The sequence below is a fragment of the Eschrichtius robustus genome, chromosome 3, assembly GCF_028021215.1.
Source record: "Eschrichtius robustus isolate mEscRob2 chromosome 3, mEscRob2.pri, whole genome shotgun sequence".
NCBI classification, from domain to species: domain Eukaryota; kingdom Metazoa; phylum Chordata; class Mammalia; order Artiodactyla; family Eschrichtiidae; genus Eschrichtius; species Eschrichtius robustus.
The window spans coordinates 7,939,261-7,960,295 of record NC_090826.1 but is presented as its reverse complement, the minus strand read 5'-3'; the positions used below and the strand labels follow the sequence as shown (position 1 = coordinate 7,960,295).

The following is a 21,035-nucleotide window of genomic DNA, read 5'->3' as shown; positions in this document are numbered from 1 at the left end:
GACAGTGAGGCCAGGGTGGCTTAGTGGTTGGCCTTAGGGGAGGTTACAGGATATGAGGTCAAAGGGATAATGTGGTGGGTGGGTACTGCCTTCTAGGCCAGTGTAAGGGCTTCTTTTATTCTGAGGGGATTAGGAAGCCACTGGAGGGTTTTGAGCACAGAAGTGACATAACCTTAGTTAAGTTTTAACAAGACTGTTTCAGCTGCTGTTTTGAGAAAGGACAAGGGACGAACAGGGAGACCAGTTATGATGCTGTTGCAGTAATCTAGAACACCGCGCATGACGACTCAGACCAATAACGGCAGTGGACCTGGCGAGAAGCAGTTGAATTCTGGGTATATTTTATAGGCAGAGCTGAGAAATTTGTGGGCAGACTGAATAGGAAAAGAGTAAAACAGAGGAGTAAAGGATGATCCCAAAGTTTTGAACTGACAAAACTGGAAGGATAGAGTTGACATTTACTGTGATGGGGAGACTAAGAGGATCAGGTTTGGGGTGAAATATAAGGAACTTGATTTAGATATGTGAATTCCAAGGGTCTTTTAGACATCTGAGGTGTCCAGTGTCTGCAGTACAGGAGGGAGGTCTGGGCTGGAGATACAAATTTGGGGGTCAACAGTGAGTGTCTGATATTGAAAGCTGTGAGACTGAAGTTATTTAACTATTTAAAATGAGGGTTGAATGGAGAACAGTATGGAGGTTCCTTAAAAAACTAAAAATAGAATTACCATATGACACAGCAATCCCACTACTGGGCATATACACAGAGAAAACCATAATTCAAAAAGACACGTGCACCCCAATGTTCATTGCAGCACTATTTACAATAGCCAGGTCATGCAACCTAAATGCCCATTGACAGACGAATGGATAAAGAAGATGTGGTACATATATACAATGGAATATTACTCAGCCATAAAAAGGAACAAAATTGGGTCATTTGTAGAGACGTGGATGGACCTAGAGACTGTCATACAGAGTGAAGTAAGTCAGAAAGAGAAAAACAAGTATCATATATTAATGCATATATGTGGAATCTAGAAAAATGGTACAGATGAACCAGTTTGCAGGGCAGAAACAGAGACACAGATGTATGGACCCCAAGGGGGAAAAGTGGGGGGGAGTGGTGATGGTGGTGGGATGAACTGGGAGATTGGGATTGACAATATATACACTATTATGTATATAACAGATAACTAGTAAGAACCTGCGGTATAAAAAATTTTTAAAAATAAAAAATAAAATAAAATGAGGGTTGAGTCTAGAGTTGACCCCAAGGCCAAAGTGCCTTCTGGAATGCTATGCTGCTTCTCCATATCTCCTTTGCCATTATGAACTTGGACCATTCTGGAATACAGTTGGCCCTCTGTACACGCGGGTTCCACATCCAGATTAAACCAGCCACGGTTTGAAGACTCCAGAAAGTTCCAGAAAGGCAAAACTTGCATTTGTCGCCCGCCATCAACTATTTACATTGTATTTACAACTATTCACACTGCATTAGATATTATAAGTAATCTAAAGTACATGGAAAGGTTATAAGCAAACACTACACCATTTTATATAACAAACTTGAGCATCTGCAGATTTTGGTATCTCTTGAGGTCCTGGAACCAACCTCCTGCAGATACTGAGGGACCACTGAACTGCCACACAGCAGGAGTGGTGAAGGGATCAGAGCCTGAAGCCCAGATGGCCTAGATTCATATGCCACTTCCCTATTCCCTTTACACAACTGTTGAGGAGTTAACGAATTAATATATGAGAGTGGCTTGTACATAGAAAATGCTCATAAAATGCACATTATTTATCAACCAAGGGTGACTTCCTTAGCCCAATGCCAGCTGATCCAAACGTCAAGCTCATACTATGGATGTTTCCTTCAATCAAAAAGTTACCTAGGACTTCCCTGGTGGCGCAGTGGTTAGGAATCTGCCTGCCAGTACAGGGGACACGGGTTCGAGCCCTGGGCTGGGAAGATCCCACATGCTGCGGAGCAGCTAAGCCCGTGCGCCACAACTACTGAGCCTGTGTGCTGCAACTACTGAAACCTGTGCACCTAGAGCCCGTGCTCTGCAACAAGAGAATCCACCGCAATGAGAAGCCTGCACACCGCAACAAAGAGTAGCCTCCGCTCGCCCCAACTAGAGAAAGCCTGCGCGCAGCAATGAAGACCCAAAGCAGCCAAAAATAAATTAAAAAAAAAAAAAAAAAAAAGTTACCTAGTCAGATAGGGCCTATTTATCTCCCCTTAGCACCTCAACACAAACACTGAAATTCACTATTTTATGTACCAAACCCAAAGGTTACAAAATGTGAACAAAATAACGTGCTTGGCTATTTTTTCAAAAGATATTCTTATCAACTCCGTTTAAAAACCCACACAATAGTGAGTCACAAAACGACTAAGAAGCTATTTTAATCATCTTTCTCTTCAGGATCATTTCTCTTCTGCTCCTCTGATTCTCAGATCCTCCTTCCTGTTTGGCCATCTTCCTTGTAGCCAAGACCTACTTTTAAAATATTTTGGAACTTATTTTAATATCCATAATTCACAGAATGAAGGCAGTCACAAGTTTCTATACAATAGCAAGCCTTAGACTCTAAAAATAGAAATAGCAAACATCTTCCCCCTAGAGACAGTACAAGTAGGAGACATGCCCTAGCCGGCAGAAGGTCCTTCAAACCTCCGAATTCTGAATTTTCAAAACGATGAGTACATCTGCAGGGGTAATAAAGCAGCATCTTATTACCTTCATGGGGAAAGAGTGGGGCATGCAAATAACACGACAGAACCTGTGCCTCTGCAGAGTTTATCTTCTGGATAGAGAGGAAAGAAACAATACACATTCATGAGATGGAGAAACAAAACTGGCAATAGAAGCCAATATATATCATTAACTGTATAGGCATAAATGTATATAAACTTGGTAAAAAATAAATTAACAATTATCTGCACTGTGGGATTACAGGTGATTTTGGCTTTCTTTCACCTATATTGTCTAAAATTGTTAACAGGAATACATTATATTTTTTGGAAAAAGGAAAAAGTTGATTTAGTCCAAATGTGCTCAAGAGTAGTGGCTAAGGGCATGGACTCTGGAGCCTGGACACCTGCTCTTCTACTAACTGGCCAGGTGACCTTGGGCAAGTGACCTAACCTCTCCACATCCCACAGCCTGACCTGCTGGAAAAAAACAAAGATGATCGTACCATCTTAAGACAACAAAATCGTAAATGTAAAGGCCTTGGCATAGGTTGGCACACAGTAAATGCTGCAGAAACGCTTGGTCTTATTACATGAGCTGGTAGGTAAGGTTTCATCAACTGCAGTACCTAAGATAATGTTCATGAGATGGGTTGAACTTGAGCAAAAATTTTCAAGGTCAGGGAAAAGATATTTGCGATAGGGTAACCACCTGAGAACCGAAGAGACTGAACATGACAAAGCTCAACCCCTTGAACAAGCAAACAGTGACAGAAGAACCAACTGGAGCATCAAGACTGACACAATAGGAAAGGTTTATTTTAAAAACAGCAACTCCTAATTGGCTGCAGGAAAGATCACGTACCACATGCGAACACATCTGGCTCTTGGTCTTCACCCACCCCTTTGTTTTCCACAAAAAGAAGAGACTCAAAGAAGATTCCTTCTGAATGTGTATCACCATTTATTGTAGTTTGCGTTAGGAACTGAACAGAGGACATTGTCTGTGGAGCGGGGAAGAAAGGAAAAGAAAAAGAAAGTATGTTTTTGTAGACTTAATTTCTTCAAAACACTTTATGGTTTCAAATCCTTTTTTACCCCAAAGGAGATTCAAGAATCCGAGTATGGTAAGTGGGGAGCAGTAATACAAAGAATCTTATGTTTATGTGCGTGTGTGTGGGTGTGTTTTTCTTCGTGTGTGTTTTTACAAGCAGACGTACTTCCACATTTCTTGCACCCCTTTTTTGCTTTGGTAAGGCCAAGCCCCACAGGACACATCATACAAACGACCCCTGCCTTGAACTCACAGACTCAAGGGTTGAGGAATTTATTTACCCTTGCAGATAACTATAAAGGTTTCCAACTGTCACATAGCATTAAAAAAAACCCAACCCCCTCCCAAACCGTAAGATGCGAAATCCTGATACACTTAAACGCTTTCTTTGCTGCAGCTGTTCCTCGGATTCCTAATCGTGGACTTACTACCAGGACCAGAGCAACAGGATTCTCTTCATTTTGTTTAGAATAAAAAAAAATTTTAAGGGACATTTCAAAATAATAAAAAAAAAAAAAACTGAAATTCAAATTCTGAAAATATCTTGCCTTTTTTATTAATCATGTCATCTAACACCAATTAAAAAAACAAATATGTGAATATGATATAAAAATACGATCCCAGGATTAACACTTTGTTGCAGGCACAGTTATCTCACAGAATATATGTTTGGAGGGCCAGGGAAAAGAGTTTATTTTTGTTTTTGCTTCTCTTAAAAAAAATCCACAGCAGTGCAAGTAGGATCAGGATGGGGCCGGCGGGGGGCGGGGGGATGGGGGGAAGATTCTTAGCAGCAAAATGTCCAAGGTTCTCTAATCACAATCAAAATCAATGGATACTGGATTTAGGAAAAAAAAAAAAAGATGAAGGGGATGCTGCCCAGACCCATTCGTCATCGATCGCTAAAAGACTTCCGTAGCAAAAGCCCCAAATTGTGACATATGAAGGACGTGCTCTATTAGACAAGCAATCATAAAACGTATCCCTCAAGCTTTTGACCACGTCTGTCACTTAAATATATGTACAGGAATTGGGCTCCTCTTCTTATTCATGTCCTTTCGGGTCTCCACTGTTTGGTCACTCTGGGTGGGCTCTTGGTGTATTTTGCCACTTCTGGCCTCCAACACGTGGACAGCATTTGCACCGCCGACGCTGCTCTGGCCTGCCTCGCCGGCCTTGGCTGTTTCTCGCAGAGGGTGGGCAAGGGGGATGGTTTAATGATCATTGTTCTGTTTCTCTCTCATCCAGGCATGAATCTGTTCTTTCAGTTCTGGCACTGAGAAAAGAAAGGAAAGAATTAATACCCCAGATGGGAGGGCTCTTCCTGAGACATGATGCTTGTAGTTCTGTATAAAAGGAAAGAAAAGGCCATTCATTCCCTCACTGAACTGAATTCAGGCTGAAGAAGAAATAGGACATGAAAAGTAAGAACTGGAATTCTGTAGTGAAAAAGAGCAAAGAATGTTTTGTGTCTTGCCCATTAAGCGTCAGAAACCATGCAGTGTCTGGATTTGTTAAATTTCCCCCTTTTGACGACTCTCTGATACACGATTTTGGCCTCACTGCTCAGTACAGGTGTAGGCACTGCAGTTCGAGCCATGCCCTCCTCTACCTGGTTCCAGCATGCTCTCTGTCAGCGTCTGTCGGTTGAAGGGGTCCGTGGGGGAGTTCAGCAAGTGCCGCAGGATGATGGAGCGGTCCATGATGGTGCCAGAGGGCAGCCGCACGGGGTCAGTCATCAGGGTGTCCATCAGAGGGTCTACAGAGACAAAGCAAAGCAAACTCTGATCTAACAATAGAACCTAAAACTGAAAAAGAAAATAAAGTCCCTCCTATCAGTGAAAAATATAACCACAGAAACAGCAACCAAATGGCCCCTACCAGGCCCCCAAGTTTAGAAGAAAATCAGCATTAGATAACGGCATATACTTCGCCTTCTGTAGAGGGGAAGCACCATTTTGTCAGCTACTGCTGGGAGGAAAGAATAGACAAAAAAGACAGCAGGACAGACACAGTGGCAGGCCCTCCCGGGCTGTATGGCGAAGATGGCAGGCTAGAATCAACCCTTCCTCTTAGGACTTCTCAGAATTCTTTGAAAACATGAGTTCCCACTTGCAAAGGCAAGGTTGACCTTAGAATCTTCAGGGTTGTTATCTGGTTTGAAATCAGGCTACGGACTTTTTTCTCTTGCAATTTATAATATGAACTAAAGGTAGATAAACAGAATTTCAATTTCTGACCAAGTGTCTCAAAAAGCAATGAGAGGGGCTTCCCTGGTGGCGCAGTGGTTAAGAATCTGCCTGCCAATGCAGGGGACACGGGTTCGAGCCCTGGTCCGGGAAGATCCCACATGCCGCGGAGCAACTAAGCCCGTGCACCACAACTACTGAGCCTGTGCTCTACAGCCCGTGAGCCACAACTACTGAGCCCACGTGCCACAACTACTGAAGCCTGCATGCCTAGAGCCCGTGCTCCACAACAAGAGAAGCCACCGCAATGAGAAGCCCATGCACCACAACGCAGAGTAGCCCCCGCTCGCCGTAACTAGAGAAAGCCCACGCACAGCAACGAAGACCCAAGGCAGCCAAAAATAAAATAAATAAAATAAATTGAAAAAAAAAAAGAAAAAGCAATGAGAGCACAGAACGTCCTCTTCTAATATTACATGTTTCAAGTTAACTCAAACCAAAGAATTCCACATGAAAAAAGCGGGCCCACTCGCCTCTGAACTCGTCTGGGGCGTCACTGTAGTCGATTTCTGCACGCGCGTTCTTGGCCACGATCTCCTCCACCTTCTCAGCCAGAAGTTTAAACTTCTCTATCGCTATTGTGGATTTGATCCCTGCCTTCCGCATCTTCGAAATAACTTCTTCAAACAATTCTTTGCTATAGGATCTCTGAAAATGAGGAAAGACACTGTGAGACGTAAATATATTTTAAGTGGAAAAAAGCAAGCTGCAGAAAATACCCAAAGCATCATATGTTTTCTAAAACAGCCCTAAAATTATAATGTACATATATAAATACTTTGACACGGCTATAAATAAAATACATAAAGATTGGGCTAATACACACCAAACTGTACAAGGCCTCTGGAAAGGGCTTCAGAATTGAGGCAAATGAGGGGAATTTTAAAAATATTTAATTACTTTTATAGCAAACATGCATTTCTCTTAAAATTTAAATATTAAAAAGAGAAGGAAATATTAAAAAGAGAAGGACTGAACATCTACTTCAGTCCTTGCCAGGCACTGAGCCCTAGCAGCCTATGAGAGGAGGTGGAAATTTCAGTTCTTTTCCCTAAAGGTAAACATGGTGAAAACAACCCAATATAGTTCATAATCAACAAGCGCGTTCTCCCATTCCCTGTCAATCCTTATTTAAGATCTCTTAGTTCAATGCCGTTAAATGTCAGGGGCTCTACCGATGGGAGCGACAGGGTTTATGCCTGTGAGAGTGGGAGGGCTGGTCTACAGGGCAAGTGCCCACCACAGACCCAGGCAAACCTGGGCTTCAATCCTGGCTTTACCATCTACCTGCTGTGTGGTCTTAGGCAAAGCTCTAACTTTCCTGAGTCCCAGTTTCCTCAGGTGTAAAATGGGGGTAGTAACACCTACCCCACAGGTGCCTAATTCATATAAATCACTGCCATTTCAAAATATCAAAGTATATCGTATTTTGCATTTAGGGCAAAAACAGTGGCCGCTTGTCACTTTAGTGACAGTGATGCAAATGGAGGAGGGGAATGACTAAATCTGAAACTCTGAATGATGGGACCATAATCTGTGACCCGTGATTTCTAAACGAGGATTCACGTGAACATCATGGGATGAACTCATCTCAGTGCTTGTGTTCCCTTAGAAGGCCGGATTGAAAGTCCTCAATCTTTCTTCTTCTTTTTTTTTTTTTTTTTAAATTTAATTAATTAATTTATTTATGGCTGTGTTGGGTCTTCGTTTCTGTGCGAGGGCTTTCTCTAACTGCGGCAAGCGGGGGCCACTCTTCATCGCGGTGCGCGGGCCTCTCACTATCGCGGCCTCTCTTGTTGCAGAGCACAGGCTCCAGACGCGCACGCTCAGTAATTGTGGCTCACGGGCTTAGTTGCTCCGCGGCATGTGGGATCTTCCCAGACCAGGGCTCGAACCCGTGTCCCCTGCATTGGCAGGCAGATTCTCAACCACTGCGCCACCAGGGAAGCCCCCTTCTGTCCTTTTTTAACTTCAGTTTGTAAATAAGTGCACATGCTCACTTTCTCTCTCCACGCACAGCCACGCCCCTATTTAATCCATGCAACTCCGGGGAAAAGAGAGGAGAGGACAAAAAGCCAGCAGGGCGCTTGGGCCTGGCAATAGTCCTTTAAAATAATTTGAAAAGTTCAGAGAGCCTCGGTTATAGTTTTCTGAAACTAAATTACTACATTAGGTCAACAGATACTTTATTTGGTGTCTACTTATTATGAGCCAGGTAAGCTGCAGTCCCCGTCCCTTTGGGAAGAGGCACAGGGCATAAATGGCCAAAGGGTTACGGTGAGATGCTGGAAGGGCAAAAACGCACAGGGTGGGTGCTGCTATCCACACTACTGAGACGATGCACCTTGAACTTCTCTGTGTAAACAAGTAGTCGTTCTTAGCCCATTTACTATTCTCGAAAATATCACCCACTCTATTTCTCAAAAGATGATTGAGTTTTTAACCAACTGACTTCTGCCTGCTGTTAAGTCAACTTCTAAGATAGAACAGTGGAGTGAGCGTTATCGGAAGTCAAAGGGTAGGGACTTCCCTGGTGGCGCAGTGGTTAAGAATCCGCCTGCCAATGCAGGGGACACGGGTTTGATCCCTGGTCCGGGAAGATCCCACGTGCCGCGGAGCAACTAAGCCCGTGTGCCACAACTACTGAGCCTGTGCTCTAGAGCCCGCAAGCCGCAACTACTGAAGCCTGCGTGCCTAGAGCCCATGCTCTGCAACAAGAGAAGCCACCGCAATGAGAAACCCGCGCACCACAACAAAGAGTAGCCCCCGCTCGCCGCAACTAGAGAAAGCTTGTGAGTAGCAACCAAGACCCAGCACAGCCAAAAAAAAAAAAAAAAAACAAGAAATCAAAGGGTACTTATGATAAGGGGACATGGCACTCGGTTTCAAAGGGCAGCGGTGTCAATGAATCGACCAAATACAGATTACTGAGTTGCTGCTTCAAGTTCAGTGTGGATGGGGTCAGAGAGGAAGCAAAGATGTTGTTTTTTTTTTTTGGCTGTGCTGGGTCTTTGTTGCTGTGCGCGGGCTTTCTCTAGTTGTGGCGAGCGGGGGCTATTCTTTTTTGCAGCCATTGGACTTATTGCGGTGGCTTCCCTCTTGTTGTGGAGCATGGGCTCCAGGCGCACGGGCTTCAGTAGCTGCGGCGCGTGGGCTCAGCAGTTGCAGCGTGCGAGCTCTAGAGCACACGGGCTCAGTAGTTGCGGCTCGTGGGCTCTAGGTTGCGGGCTCAGTAGTTGTGGCGCCTGGGCTTAGTTGCTCCGCGGCATGTGCGATCTTCCCGGACCAGGGCTCGAACCCATGTCCCCTGCATTGGCAGGCAGAGTCTTAACCACTGCCCCACCAGGGAAGCCCAGGCTGATTCTTAACTACTGGACCACCAGGGAAGTCCCAAGGTGTTGTTCTTGACCTCAAGGATCTTACAGAATGGCTACAGAAATTAAACATAAAAATATCTGCAAATCATATATCTGATAAAGGTCTAGTATCCAGAATATATAAAGAACTCACACAGAATATATAAAGAACAAAACAGAAAGAATCCAATTTAAAAACTGGATAGGTGCTTCCCTGGTGGCGCAGTGGTTAAGAATCAACCTGCCAATGCAGAGGACACGGGTTTGAGCCCTGGTCCAGGAAGATTCCCACATGCTGTGGAGCATCTAATAAGCCCGTGCACCACAACTACTGCAGCCCGTGAGCCTAGAGCCCGTGCTCCGCAACAAGAGAAGCCACCGCAATGAGAAGCCCACGCACCGCAACAAAAAGCAGCCCCCGCTCGACGCAACTAAAGAAAGCCCGCGTGCAGCAATGAAGACCTAATGCAGCCAAAAATAAATAAATAAAAAATAAAATAAAATAAAATAAAAAATGGATGAAGGGGACTTCTCTGGTGGTCCAGTGGTTAGGACTCATGCTTTCACTACTGAGGGCCTGGGTTGAATCCCTGGTCAGGGAACTAAAATCCCACAAAGCTGCTTGGTGCAGCCAAAAAAAAAAAAAGGATGAAGGATCGAACAGACATTTCTTCAAAAAAGATATACAAATGGCCAGCAAGTACACGAAAAGATGTTCAACAGCATTTGTCATTAGGGAAATGCAAATCAAAACCACAGTGAAATACCACTTTACTCCCACTAGGGTGGCTATTTAAAAATAAAAATACAAAACAGAAAATAGCAAGTGTTGGCGAGGATGTGGAGAAATCAGAACCCTCGTACACTGCTGGTGGGAATGTTAAACATAGAATTACCATATGACTCAGAAATTCTACTCCTAAGTATATCCCAAAGAATTGAAAATAGGTATTCAAACACTTTTACATGAACGTTCACAGGATACTATTTATAACAGCCAAAAGGTGGAAACAATTCAAACGTCCATCAATGGATGAATGAATAAAGAAACCATGGTATAGCCATATAATGAAACATTAAGCCATAAAAAGGAATCAGGTACTGATACATGCTATAACATGGATGAACCTCGAAAGCATGCTACGTGAAAGAAGCCAGACACAAAAGGTTATACACTGTATGATTCCATTTACATGAAATATTCAGACTAGGCTAATAGATAAATGTAAAAATAGGTAAAATAAAGACAGAAAGCAGTTTAGTGGTTGCCAGGAGCTGGGGGGAGGAGGAAGGGACAGTGACTGCTTAATGGGTATGGGACTTCCTTGTGGGGGTGATAAGAGGTGATGGTTGTACAAGACTGTGAATGTACTAAATGCCACCGAATCACACACTTCAACATGGTTAATTTTATGTTATGTGAATTTCACCTCAAAAAAAAAAAAAAAAAAAGGAAGGCTGTGGGACTTCCCTGGTGGCGCAGTGGTTAAGAATCCACCTGCCACTGCAGGGGACATGGGTTCGAGCCCTGGTCTGGGAAGATCCCAAATGCTGTGGAGCAACTAAGCCCATGTGCCACAACTACTGAGCCTGTGCTCTAGAGCCCACGAGCCACAACTACTGAGCCCACGTGCCACAACTACTGAAGCCCGCGTGCCTAGAGCCCGTGCTCGGCAACAAGAGAAGCCACTACAATGAGAAGCCCGCGCACCGCAATGAAGAGTAGCCCCCGCTTGCCGCAACTAGAGAAAGCCCATGTGCAGCAACGAAGACCCAACGCAGCCAAAAAAAAAAGAACGCTGCATAGGAGAAGTGAGATTTCACATGGGCTCTTTTTTTTTTTTTTAATTTTTATGGCTGCGTTGGGTCTTAGCTGCAGCATGAGGGATCTTCGTTGAGGAATGCGGGATCTTTCACTGAGGCATGCGGGATCTTTCACTGCAGTGCATGGGCTTCTCTCTAGTTGTGGTGCGCGGGTTCCAGAGCGCAAGGACTCTGTAGTTTGTGGCACGCAGGCTCTCTCATTGAGGCGCGCGAGTTCAGTAGTTGCGGCGCACGAGCTTAGCTGCCCCGTGGCATGTGGGATCTTGGATCCCCAACCAGGGATTGAACCTGCGGCCCCTGCATTGGAAGGCGGATTCTTTACCGCTGGACCGCCAGGGAAATCCCAAGATTATTCATTTTTGATGTGGACCGTTTTTTCAAAGTCTTTATTGAATTTGTTACAATATTGCTTCTGTTTTATGTTTTGGTTTTTTGGCAGGAGCCATGCGGGATCTTAGTTCCCTTACCAGGGATCGAACCCACACCCCCTGCACTGGAAGGCAAAGTCTTAATCACTGGACAGCCAGGAAGTCCCCATTACATGGGCTCTTTACTACTATTGTTGTTTAATGGAACGTGGTGTTAACAGACAGTGTTCCATGAACAACAGATCTGCCGTCCATCTGCCCGGAAACCACAGGTAGACTTGGCCCTCAGTGCAGCTCACTGTGTCAGGCTAAGACCTCTCTCTCTCCTGGGCTCTCTGGGCTCCAGGGACAAGCGTCCCGTCGCACTCCCTCTCTGACGAGGGGCTCTCTCCTCAGGCCTGTGAGTGTAAGGCTCAGGGCTCCTCGCGCTGGGGCCTTCTGTCACCTCTCCCGGGCACCTGTCTTCCGCCCGCTCTCGGTGCACAGGAGAGAAGGCTCTCAGCTTCTTCCCTTGCTCGGCTGCTGTTTTTTTCCTCCTCTGTCTTCCCAGGAAAACAAGACATACCAGACGGAACCAGAGTGAACCAAGAGCACTGCTCCCAAGGGAGAAAACGAAATTCTACCACCTCCCTGGAGCTTTCTAGTCTTCCATCCTTCCGCCCCCAGCCCCACCAGACCCTCTTCCGAAACAATCCAGTGGGCAGGCCCCTCATCAGCTTACAGCCCATATAAATGGAAAGTGTCCAACAATCAAGACAAATGCCACACTGTACAAGGAAGCAAAAAACCCACTTAAAAAACGGGGGGCGGGGCCCGCGGGTCGATGCCCCACCCCCCCGTCAAAAAAAAAAAAAAAATCCACTTAAAAAGTGTTTTTCTCTCCACTGTGCCACTGGCACTTGTGTGCCTGCTTCACGGGTCTGGAAGAACAGGGCTATTTAGACATTCGAGAAGACCCATGTGCCACTGCGCAGAAACCGCTGTCTGTGACTCAAGCCATGTGCCACCACAGGCCACCACCTGTGCCACCACCACAATCCATAGGCATTACCAGGCAGTGTGGACGTTTTGTTGGTCACCAAGGAAAGGCAGCTGGAAGCACTCGGAAACACTCCTTTGTCACCCACTTGGTTTCCACCGTCTCACTGGGTGTGCTGGGCTCATCCACACCTTTGTGTTCATGCAAACTTTATGTTACGTGTTATAACCGCTTGTGACGTGGCAGCCACAGCAAGACCTACCAGGAGAAGAGGGAGCAGGCTAAACGACCCTTCCGAGCCCCTGACAGTGACAGCGGAAGAGTCCCCGGGGACTCTTCACACCCGACCTCTGGCTGGGCTGCAGAGGCCCAGCTCCAGCCGGCCTGCTGCCTAAGGCAGACGACCTGACCTTGCTTGGGGAGCGTTTCCATTTCCTGTCCCTCTTAAGGCTACCGCTTATCTTCCGTTTCTCAACATGTGCAGCATTATACAGTCATAGGCTAGAGAATCATTTTAGCATCTACCCAAAGTAACTGCAAACACCTAACCTGCTCTCTTACCACGACTTTTTACGGAAAAACTGCTTTAGACATATGTGGTTTTTTTCCATTGCAGGTGCTTTGTCAAGACCACATCTCTTGCTTTATCCAAAAGTACCTAGGTATGAGAATTATGTCTCAATAAAGCTGTTATTGAAAAAAAAAAAAGTACCTACAATTCCCCTATTTTGACCTTTGGATGAGATATAAGTAAAGATCCTTCTGGAATGCCTCGTGATGGTTACCCTGAGATGTGAGTTAATACTTGGATAAATAATGTGAACAAAGATGCAGAGGCTGAAACAGACATGGCACTTTGCGGGCATTTTAAGTGGAGAGCAGAGAAGCTGAGAACACGGGCTCAGGGCCAGACTGCCAGGTGGGAATCCTGCCTCTGCCTCACATCAACTGTGCAGCTCTTTAACCTCTGTGTGCCTCCTTGTAAAGCAAGGAATCCAACTAAGCCTAAATTGTAGGATTTTGTGAGGATTGCAAGTGAAAACATGAAAAGTGGCTAAAACTTGATGTGTGGTTAATAAAACATCAGTTATTATGACGCTGAAGATGCTGCAGGACAGAGGAACGTGGAGGGAGGGGAAGCCCTTCATGAGCTACTGAAAAATTAAAAATCGAGGCCGGGCAGGGGTCGCTTGGACTAAACTGGTAGCTGTGGAAATGAAAACCACAAAATGGATACGATCAGAGGGACACAAGGAATAAAGGAGGGAAGAATGTAAAGAAAACATACACGGTTTGAAACCTGGAACCACAGAAATAACGGCAGCACTGAAGCTGCTATTAAATCTCCTTCTTGGGAAGAAGATTTGGATTCCCTGAGAAAACCAGGCTCTTTCTGGGAATGTAACCGATTTGTCGAGTGAGGCCCTTAGCAAGATGGGTACAGACTCAACTGGAGACGGATCTGAGAGCCAAATCTGCTCTTCACGCCCAAAGGAAAACAACTGAGTCACATCCACGTACGCCAGACAAGTTCCCCTTGCCACTGTGGCCATTATTTCTATTTACATACTAAAAACTTCTCAAACCACATTTTGAAAAGTGTCACCTTCCTTGATTTCAAGTGGGGAAAATCCCAGAGCAGATGGATATGTAATCGCACAGGGTCTGCCGGGAAATCCACAGGGAAGCACACTCACGTCACCCACTTCAGGAGCCTGAACTCCAGGCTCCCTCTGAAACTGTTCCCTTGGGCACTGACCTGGTCATCAGCAATGGCTTTAGCGAACCGGGCACAGTCCAGCTGCAAGTAAATATCCGTCAGTTGGTCCAACAGCTTCTTTGGTTCAAAGCCATATTTCTCAGGGTTTTCAACTTTCAGGTCACGGCACTTAGGACCACAGAGTTGCTGAAGATTAAAGTTCAGCATCGCAGCCAATCGGGGTCCGAGTTCCTAGGAAATCACAGGATAATAGGACAAATCATGCTGTTGAGACAAGCAAGAAGGACCCAAAACTCCCATTTCAGTGGAGGAACAGGAATTGGCAGGCTCAATCTTCAAAGGAGCCCTTATACGTGCTATATCATACGCTGAAGAAGGACATTCCATTCAAACTTTTCTTTACTCTCCATTTCTAATCCAGTAATTCTAATACTTCATAGAATGTTGCAGGCTGATGGAATATTTATAAACACCAAAACGGCAACATTTTCGTTAAATTCATGCTTTAATTATAAAAACAAGGATCACTTCGAATTTGTTGAGAAATAGGTGAAAGAGGGAAACTATTCATAATTCTATCATCGTCACACGTGTCACGAAAGTTTCTGGCGTATGCTCTTTCAGCCATCATTCTATGCATTATTTTTCTATAAATTTCAAGTCCCTGACAGTTCAGGCAATATGCACCATTCTTATTTATTTATCAGATGCAAAGAGTGAAGAAATATAAAAGAGGTAGAAGATCAAATTTATGTCTTGAATAGTTTTAAATCTAGCCAGTGAGACAAAACAAACTCAAGTGAAACAACTAAAAACTAATTATGAAATAATATGCTATAACCCCACAAGATGACACAATACCTACTACAGGTGGGCACACACTGCTTTAAGCAAACCTGAAATAGGAAAACCTGGCTTATAGAGTATTAAACACCGGCCATATAAAATGAGCTGTGAAAGCTTCTCTTTAAGTAACAAGGTTTTCATTAAATTTCATGACTGGATTTATACAAATTCAACTTAAATTTGGCTTCTAAAGGACCTGCTTTTGCACAAAGTAAAGTACTCCTGTATTTAATTGTTAAGAAACTGTGAGGTAAAGGAGGGATATGAATAGGATATAGCTGGTAATTTTTTTTTTCCTGAAGTGGGAGAGTTTTGTGTTAACCAGCCAAGAAGGTGAAAACAGTGCAGCAAAGGAAAAGGAAAGATCAAAGCAGGCACAGGCAAAGACAGGGGACAGAAGACTATGACCCATGTGTATGGAGAGCGCAGATCAAAGAGCAGGTCTTGAAAAACATTAATTTTAATTGACATGAAAATAATAGACTTAGTTTTCAATAATTTCCTTTAAAAAAAATGAAGAATTTAGAACTAAAAATAGGCTTTATGATAATTTAGTCTCAAGTAAGTTTTATAGTTTCTGACCTCCTGAACAATCAAAGAGCACTGCCATCGGAGTAGTTGAACATCAAATAAAACATGACTTAGAGCAGGGATTGGCAAACTGCTAGCTGCAAGACATATCTGGCCTGATGCCTCACTTCATGGAACACAGCAACAGCAAAGCTAGCAGCTGCAATAGAGGCCATGTGGCCTACAACGCCTAAACTATTTACTGTCTGGCCTTTACAGAAAAAGTTTAAAGAAGTCCATTTGCAAACCTTTAAGGGAAGCAAGTGTCTGAAGTACCTTATCTAAATGAGCTGCAGTCAGTGTTCTTACGCTTTCAGTGATGCACTGTTTTGCTTCATGCTCTGCTGCTCTTGCACTGAAATCTATTTATGAAGAGACATGAAACGTAAAGGGGACAGAGGAGGGAGCTCATCTCTTGAGTTGCACGTAGGACAGGGTGTGGTGATAATGATGGAGGTGAGAGTAAACAGGGAAACTGGAGGAAACGTGTAGTAAAATTATATCCCACTGTAAACTTGTCTCCATATGGGCAAGTAACTACCAAATCTCAGGCCCCTTTCTTGCCTTCCTCACTATCCTTGTCCCGGCCCCACCATAAGACTTCTAAACTCTGTGTGTGTGTTTGCGCGCACGTGTGTGTGTGTGTGTGTTTGCGTGCACGTGTGTGTGTGTGTGTGTGTGTGTGTGTGTTGCGGGGGGTTGTTGAAGCGAAGAAGAGATCTTCATTTATGCCCCTCAGTTTCGATTTCAGAAACAGGATCCCGGTCTCATCAATCAAGTCAAGGCCAAACAATCTGGCTACCTTTGACCTATCATAAACCCTAATTATGGCTCTCGTTAACCTTTGGTTTCCTGAGTGTAACAAACATACACCGAACAGAACCAAAGATCTTATACACTGTCAATTATTTCTACTTAATATAGCCTCATTTCCAATTGATGTCACCTTATACTTTTCCTATAAATAAAATACTGGAGTCGACGATGATAAAAATACGTCAGAGCTTCAACATTAATAATCCAATGTGCTGTCTCAGCAGAAAATGATATAAGTTATCTTGGAAGTGACCTTTGGCAGACTTCAGACTATGGACAGAATGTTGTGTGTATCAATTAGCATAACTGGGAACAAAATCAGTAACAGAATTTCACCGATCGGTGACTGTGGTGCTGAAACACCCAGGATTTCAACAACTACTCTATTTAGTTATAAGTGACAGACTCTGAAAGTGGAACCCAACAGACAAAACAAATACCCCCAAGGTTCTACTCACAGGTCTGAGGAACGGCTTCTGGACCTGCTTGGTGAGGATATGGAACATGTCCACGGTTTCTGTCGCCAGGGCAAGATACGAGCGTGAAACGCGTTCATCCTGAGCGAGCTGGGACTGGCGGGCCTGCTGCTGGTCCTGGGCAACAGTGAACAGATGCCAGACACGTCTCAGTACAGCCAGCAGCTCAGCACACGCCAAGTGAGAAGGAAAAGCACAGCCAGCTCATAACTGGGGAAGTGCGTAACACAGCCAACAGACTTCGGCAACGATACCACAACCTGTACAGCAAACCCTCCAGATGACTGAGGTTTATTCCTTTCGCCATCAGATGTCTTTAGGGCTTTGAATAAGGGGACCTTGGCACATGACTTAACTTACATGAGACTCAGTTTCCTCAATGATAAAAGAACTCACCATCAACTTCTACGCAGGACGCAATAAGGGATTCTTATGTCCTGCCTGATACACGTGCTAATAAAGGATATTCACCGTCCTTAATAACAATGTCTGCGTAGTCATCGTTATTTTGACAACCACAGGCGTGCTGCGCTATCACACTGAGGCCTATAGGTTTCGCCACAACACCAAGGGCCTGTAGATTGCTCAGCTTTTGAATTCTGTCTCTCCACACCGGTTAGGCTGTCAACCTCTACAACTGTCAGCATGCTTGCCTCTGGCGCCATCCTCCTCCTTCTACTCTGCCATAGGCTGGGAAACAAGATAATAAGGTGTATTTGGCTCATGGGTAAAATAAGGTGGAAACTACTGAAGGCTCTGTGACAGACCAAATGCAGAAACATCAGTACGGGCTTAAACTCCTACGTCTGCTCAGAGGCCTGTTTACTTTACCTCGGGGGAGGGGAAACAGCTAGAATAGCCGATGTAGCCACACGAGGGCCCCCTGGGTAAGTGCCCGGTGGAGATCCTGCACCGGTGCTGGGTGACCTGCCCACCGCCCTTTGGTCAGGAACGAAAGGCTGAAGCAGGGAGGATGGAGGAAGAGCAAGGTGAGAACCACCTCAGTGTGTGTCTGGGTGTCACGTTCATTCATCAATCAGTGTGATCCAGCCCCTTGCACAGGCCAGGCCTCCTTTAGGTCCTGGAGATGAAGCACAGAACGTGACCAAGAAGGCTCGCTACCTCATGGAACTTAGACGCCAGTTAGGGAGATAAGCAATAAACAGACACCCACCCAAACAGATACAGCATAAATCTGACAATGATGAAGAAAAAATAAAGCAGGGCGGGGAGGGGGGGAGGAAGAGTGTGCGGGGGCTGGGGTGCCAGTCTGGAAAGGGTGGTCAGGGAAGGCCTCTCTGAGGAGGTAACATTTAAGCAGGTATCTGAAGGAAGTGAGTCAGCAAGACCCAGGGGAAAAGCACTCCGGGCACAGGGAACAGCAAGCGCAAAGGCCCTGCTGTTCGGCGGAAGATCAAGGAGGCGAGTGGGGGCAGGGTAGCGGGTAGCGTGAGCGAAGGGGAAGGGCGGGGCCGAGACTGCAGTGCCCTCCAAGCCCGAGTGTGAGAATTCGGGAAGCCTGGAAGGGCTCTGAGCAGAGCAGGGATGAGAGGCTGACTGAGATTTTAACACCTTCCTGCTGGAATGCACATGAGCAAGGGCGGAGGCTGAAACCAAATGGGGGGCTACTCCAGTAATGCAGGTTAAGAGACGGTAGTGAGCTGGAGGTGGGGGAAGAGGTCAGATAACAAACATACTTTAGGACAGAGCCTAGGGGCCTTTGCTGGGAGAGAGAGGAATCAAGGAAGACTCCAGAAGGTGCTGAGCCAGAGCAAGCAGCAGAATGCGGTCGGCACTCTCTGAGACAGGGCAGTCTGGAGAGGAGATCTGGGGGACGACATCGAGGGCTCAGTTTTGGACAAGTCAGGTTTGAGATCCTATTAGACCACTGGGCAGGGGCAGGTCAACAGCTGGTTATGTAAGCCTGAATCAGGAGTGAGCCAAGCTGGGGAGGCACATTTTGGAATCGTCAGAATACAGACAGCTAAAGCCTTGGAATAGATGAGATCAGCTAGCAGTGATTTTCAACTGGGGGCATCAGGCCACGTGTGGGAATGTTTCCGGTTGCATGGTGACTCAGGGTAGGAGGGAAACATCACTGGCATTAAATGGGCACGAGCTAGAGATGCTAAAGGTCCCGCAGTGTCCGGGACCGTCTCTCATAACAAAAAGTTACTCTTATAGCAAAACTCCAACCAGCGTCCTCACCGAGAAACACACGACCTAGGGAGCAAGTGTGGAGAGAGAAGAGAAGCCTGAGAGCTGCACACCGGGGAGGCAGGAGGCAGGAAGTGACTCCAAAGTCAAGCAGACCTGATTCTGAAGGAGCATTTTTTTAGGGATTATTTATGCCCTTTTCCATCCATTGACCCAGAAAAATCAATAGTATCTGCTCAGTCGCCTCCTAAACAAATGCTATTATTATAAGCACCGACTCTGGACGAGGTAATGTGTCACAGACCCGTACCCCAACATCGACAACGTAAGCTGGTCCAACATCAGCATCATGAGTGACATAAAGAGGGCGTTACAGGAGTGGGGAGAAAGGTGAGACTGTGCAGCTCCACTGATGGGGAAGGCCAGCCGTGAGGGAGTATTTGGACAAGACCTCCCTCAAAGAATGAGTAAGATTTTAATGCATAAGAGTAGAATGTACAGCATTTTGGACAGAAGTGTCTCAAGGCAAACAAAGCAATAGGAGCTACACATCCTGAACACTTTCTCTGGGCTGGTCATGAACTATGTCCTCACCATCCGTCTCTCCTCACAACTTTCCCACAAGGCAAGAAGTATCTCTGATTTACGGGCTAGGAAACAGCGAGGAAGAACTTTTAATGTGCGGCAGTGCCAGTTCTCAAACCCAGGTCCCCTGGGCCCCGAAGCTGGGGCTCTTGCAACTAGAGCTGACCTGTTTCCCCGGCATGTTCTGCAAAGGCCGGGGGACTGGACCAGATTTGAGCTGACAGACTGTGACAAGGGGTAAGCATGGGAGGATGTCTTAGAGCCACCCTGGCGAGCCTCAGGCCTGGGGCTGACGCCGCCCCGTGGGAAACGGAGAGCGGCAGGAGGAGGGTTTTGGAGGCACAGGAGCAAAACAGTTTAAGGTGTGTTTAGAAATGCGTATGAGGCTGGTGGGTAGGATGAACGCCATCTAGAGGGTGCCAGTACAGTGCCGAGGGAACGGATGACGACCACTGCGTTACCTCATGAATGCAATCAGAGGGGCTCAAGGAGCGTGGTGGCATGGACACCGGAGAAATCCAGCATCCACGGACTCTGCGCAAAGCCCCCCAGAAGGTTTAAGTTTGTAGTTGAAGCATGTTGGCTAGAGTAAGACGTAAAATTCTCATCAAAGCTGCAGGAATACTTGGAATGAAAACCTTCCCTAAGTGTGCTTCGACATTGTACGTTTAAGAGAGTTTTGACTCCACAGCTTTAGAACAACCTCAGTACTATCTTCATCTCGAGAATGCTGCTGCGAGTAAAGAAAAAGTGGTCCTCCCTACTTTCTGGAAAGCAGTTCTGATTTTGAACCTAACAAAACCAGGAGCAGAACTAACCAATATATGAAGTCACCAATAGCTGCGAAGGGCCTAATAACTGACCGGGGAATCATCTAAATGGTGGCAATCAATGTCAGGAGAGGGCAGTGTGCTGTCACTGGCACAGCAGGAATTTCTCATGGAACCTGGCAAAACAGACCTCTTTTCTGTTTATAACTGAACATAAAAACCAAGATGTACTGAGAGGAAAAACACCCCATCAGAGCCCTCCTGAGTTAGTCACACACACAGATGTCTAAAGAAGATCATATGAACAAACCAAATTCTTGACTAGCAGACAGAGTTCTAGAGATTTATTTCCTAGTTACTTTCCTAAATCTTAACATATTCGAACAATAAAAGCTCTTCTCCAAAACAGCCCTTGAAAGTTAAAAAGGCAGAGAGAGTTTTCAGGACAAAAACTTCTCACCTCATTTCTTAGCTTTAGGTCAAGTGTTTAAGGGTTCTCCTACCCCAAACCTGGGCTCTAACTTCACAGAAGCCCACAGGTGAGATGGTAACAAGTAC

General features: G+C 45.5%; 2 protein-coding genes across 2 annotated transcripts in view; both read right to left on the bottom strand.

Annotated features, from left to right (window-relative positions):
* The window catches only part of KIF1B (kinesin family member 1B), a 325,658-nt gene that overhangs the window by 166,904 nt on the left and 137,719 nt on the right, over positions 1 to 21,035 (bottom strand). The window lies entirely within an intron of this gene.
* UBE4B (ubiquitination factor E4B) overlaps positions 3,648 to 21,035 on the bottom strand; it is a 112,314-nt gene continuing 94,926 nt past the window's right edge. Inside the window, exons 24-28 of the mRNA XM_068538848.1 lie at positions 16,948 to 17,082; positions 14,297 to 14,488; positions 6,484 to 6,658; positions 5,374 to 5,520; positions 3,648 to 5,037 (exon numbers count right to left, since the gene is read on the bottom strand). Coding sequence (XP_068394949.1) covers positions 4,976 to 5,037; positions 5,374 to 5,520; positions 6,484 to 6,658; positions 14,297 to 14,488; positions 16,948 to 17,082 — 711 coding nt within the window. The 3' untranslated portion in view covers positions 3,648 to 4,975. The remainder of the gene's footprint in view (positions 5,038 to 5,373; positions 5,521 to 6,483; positions 6,659 to 14,296; positions 14,489 to 16,947; positions 17,083 to 21,035) is intronic.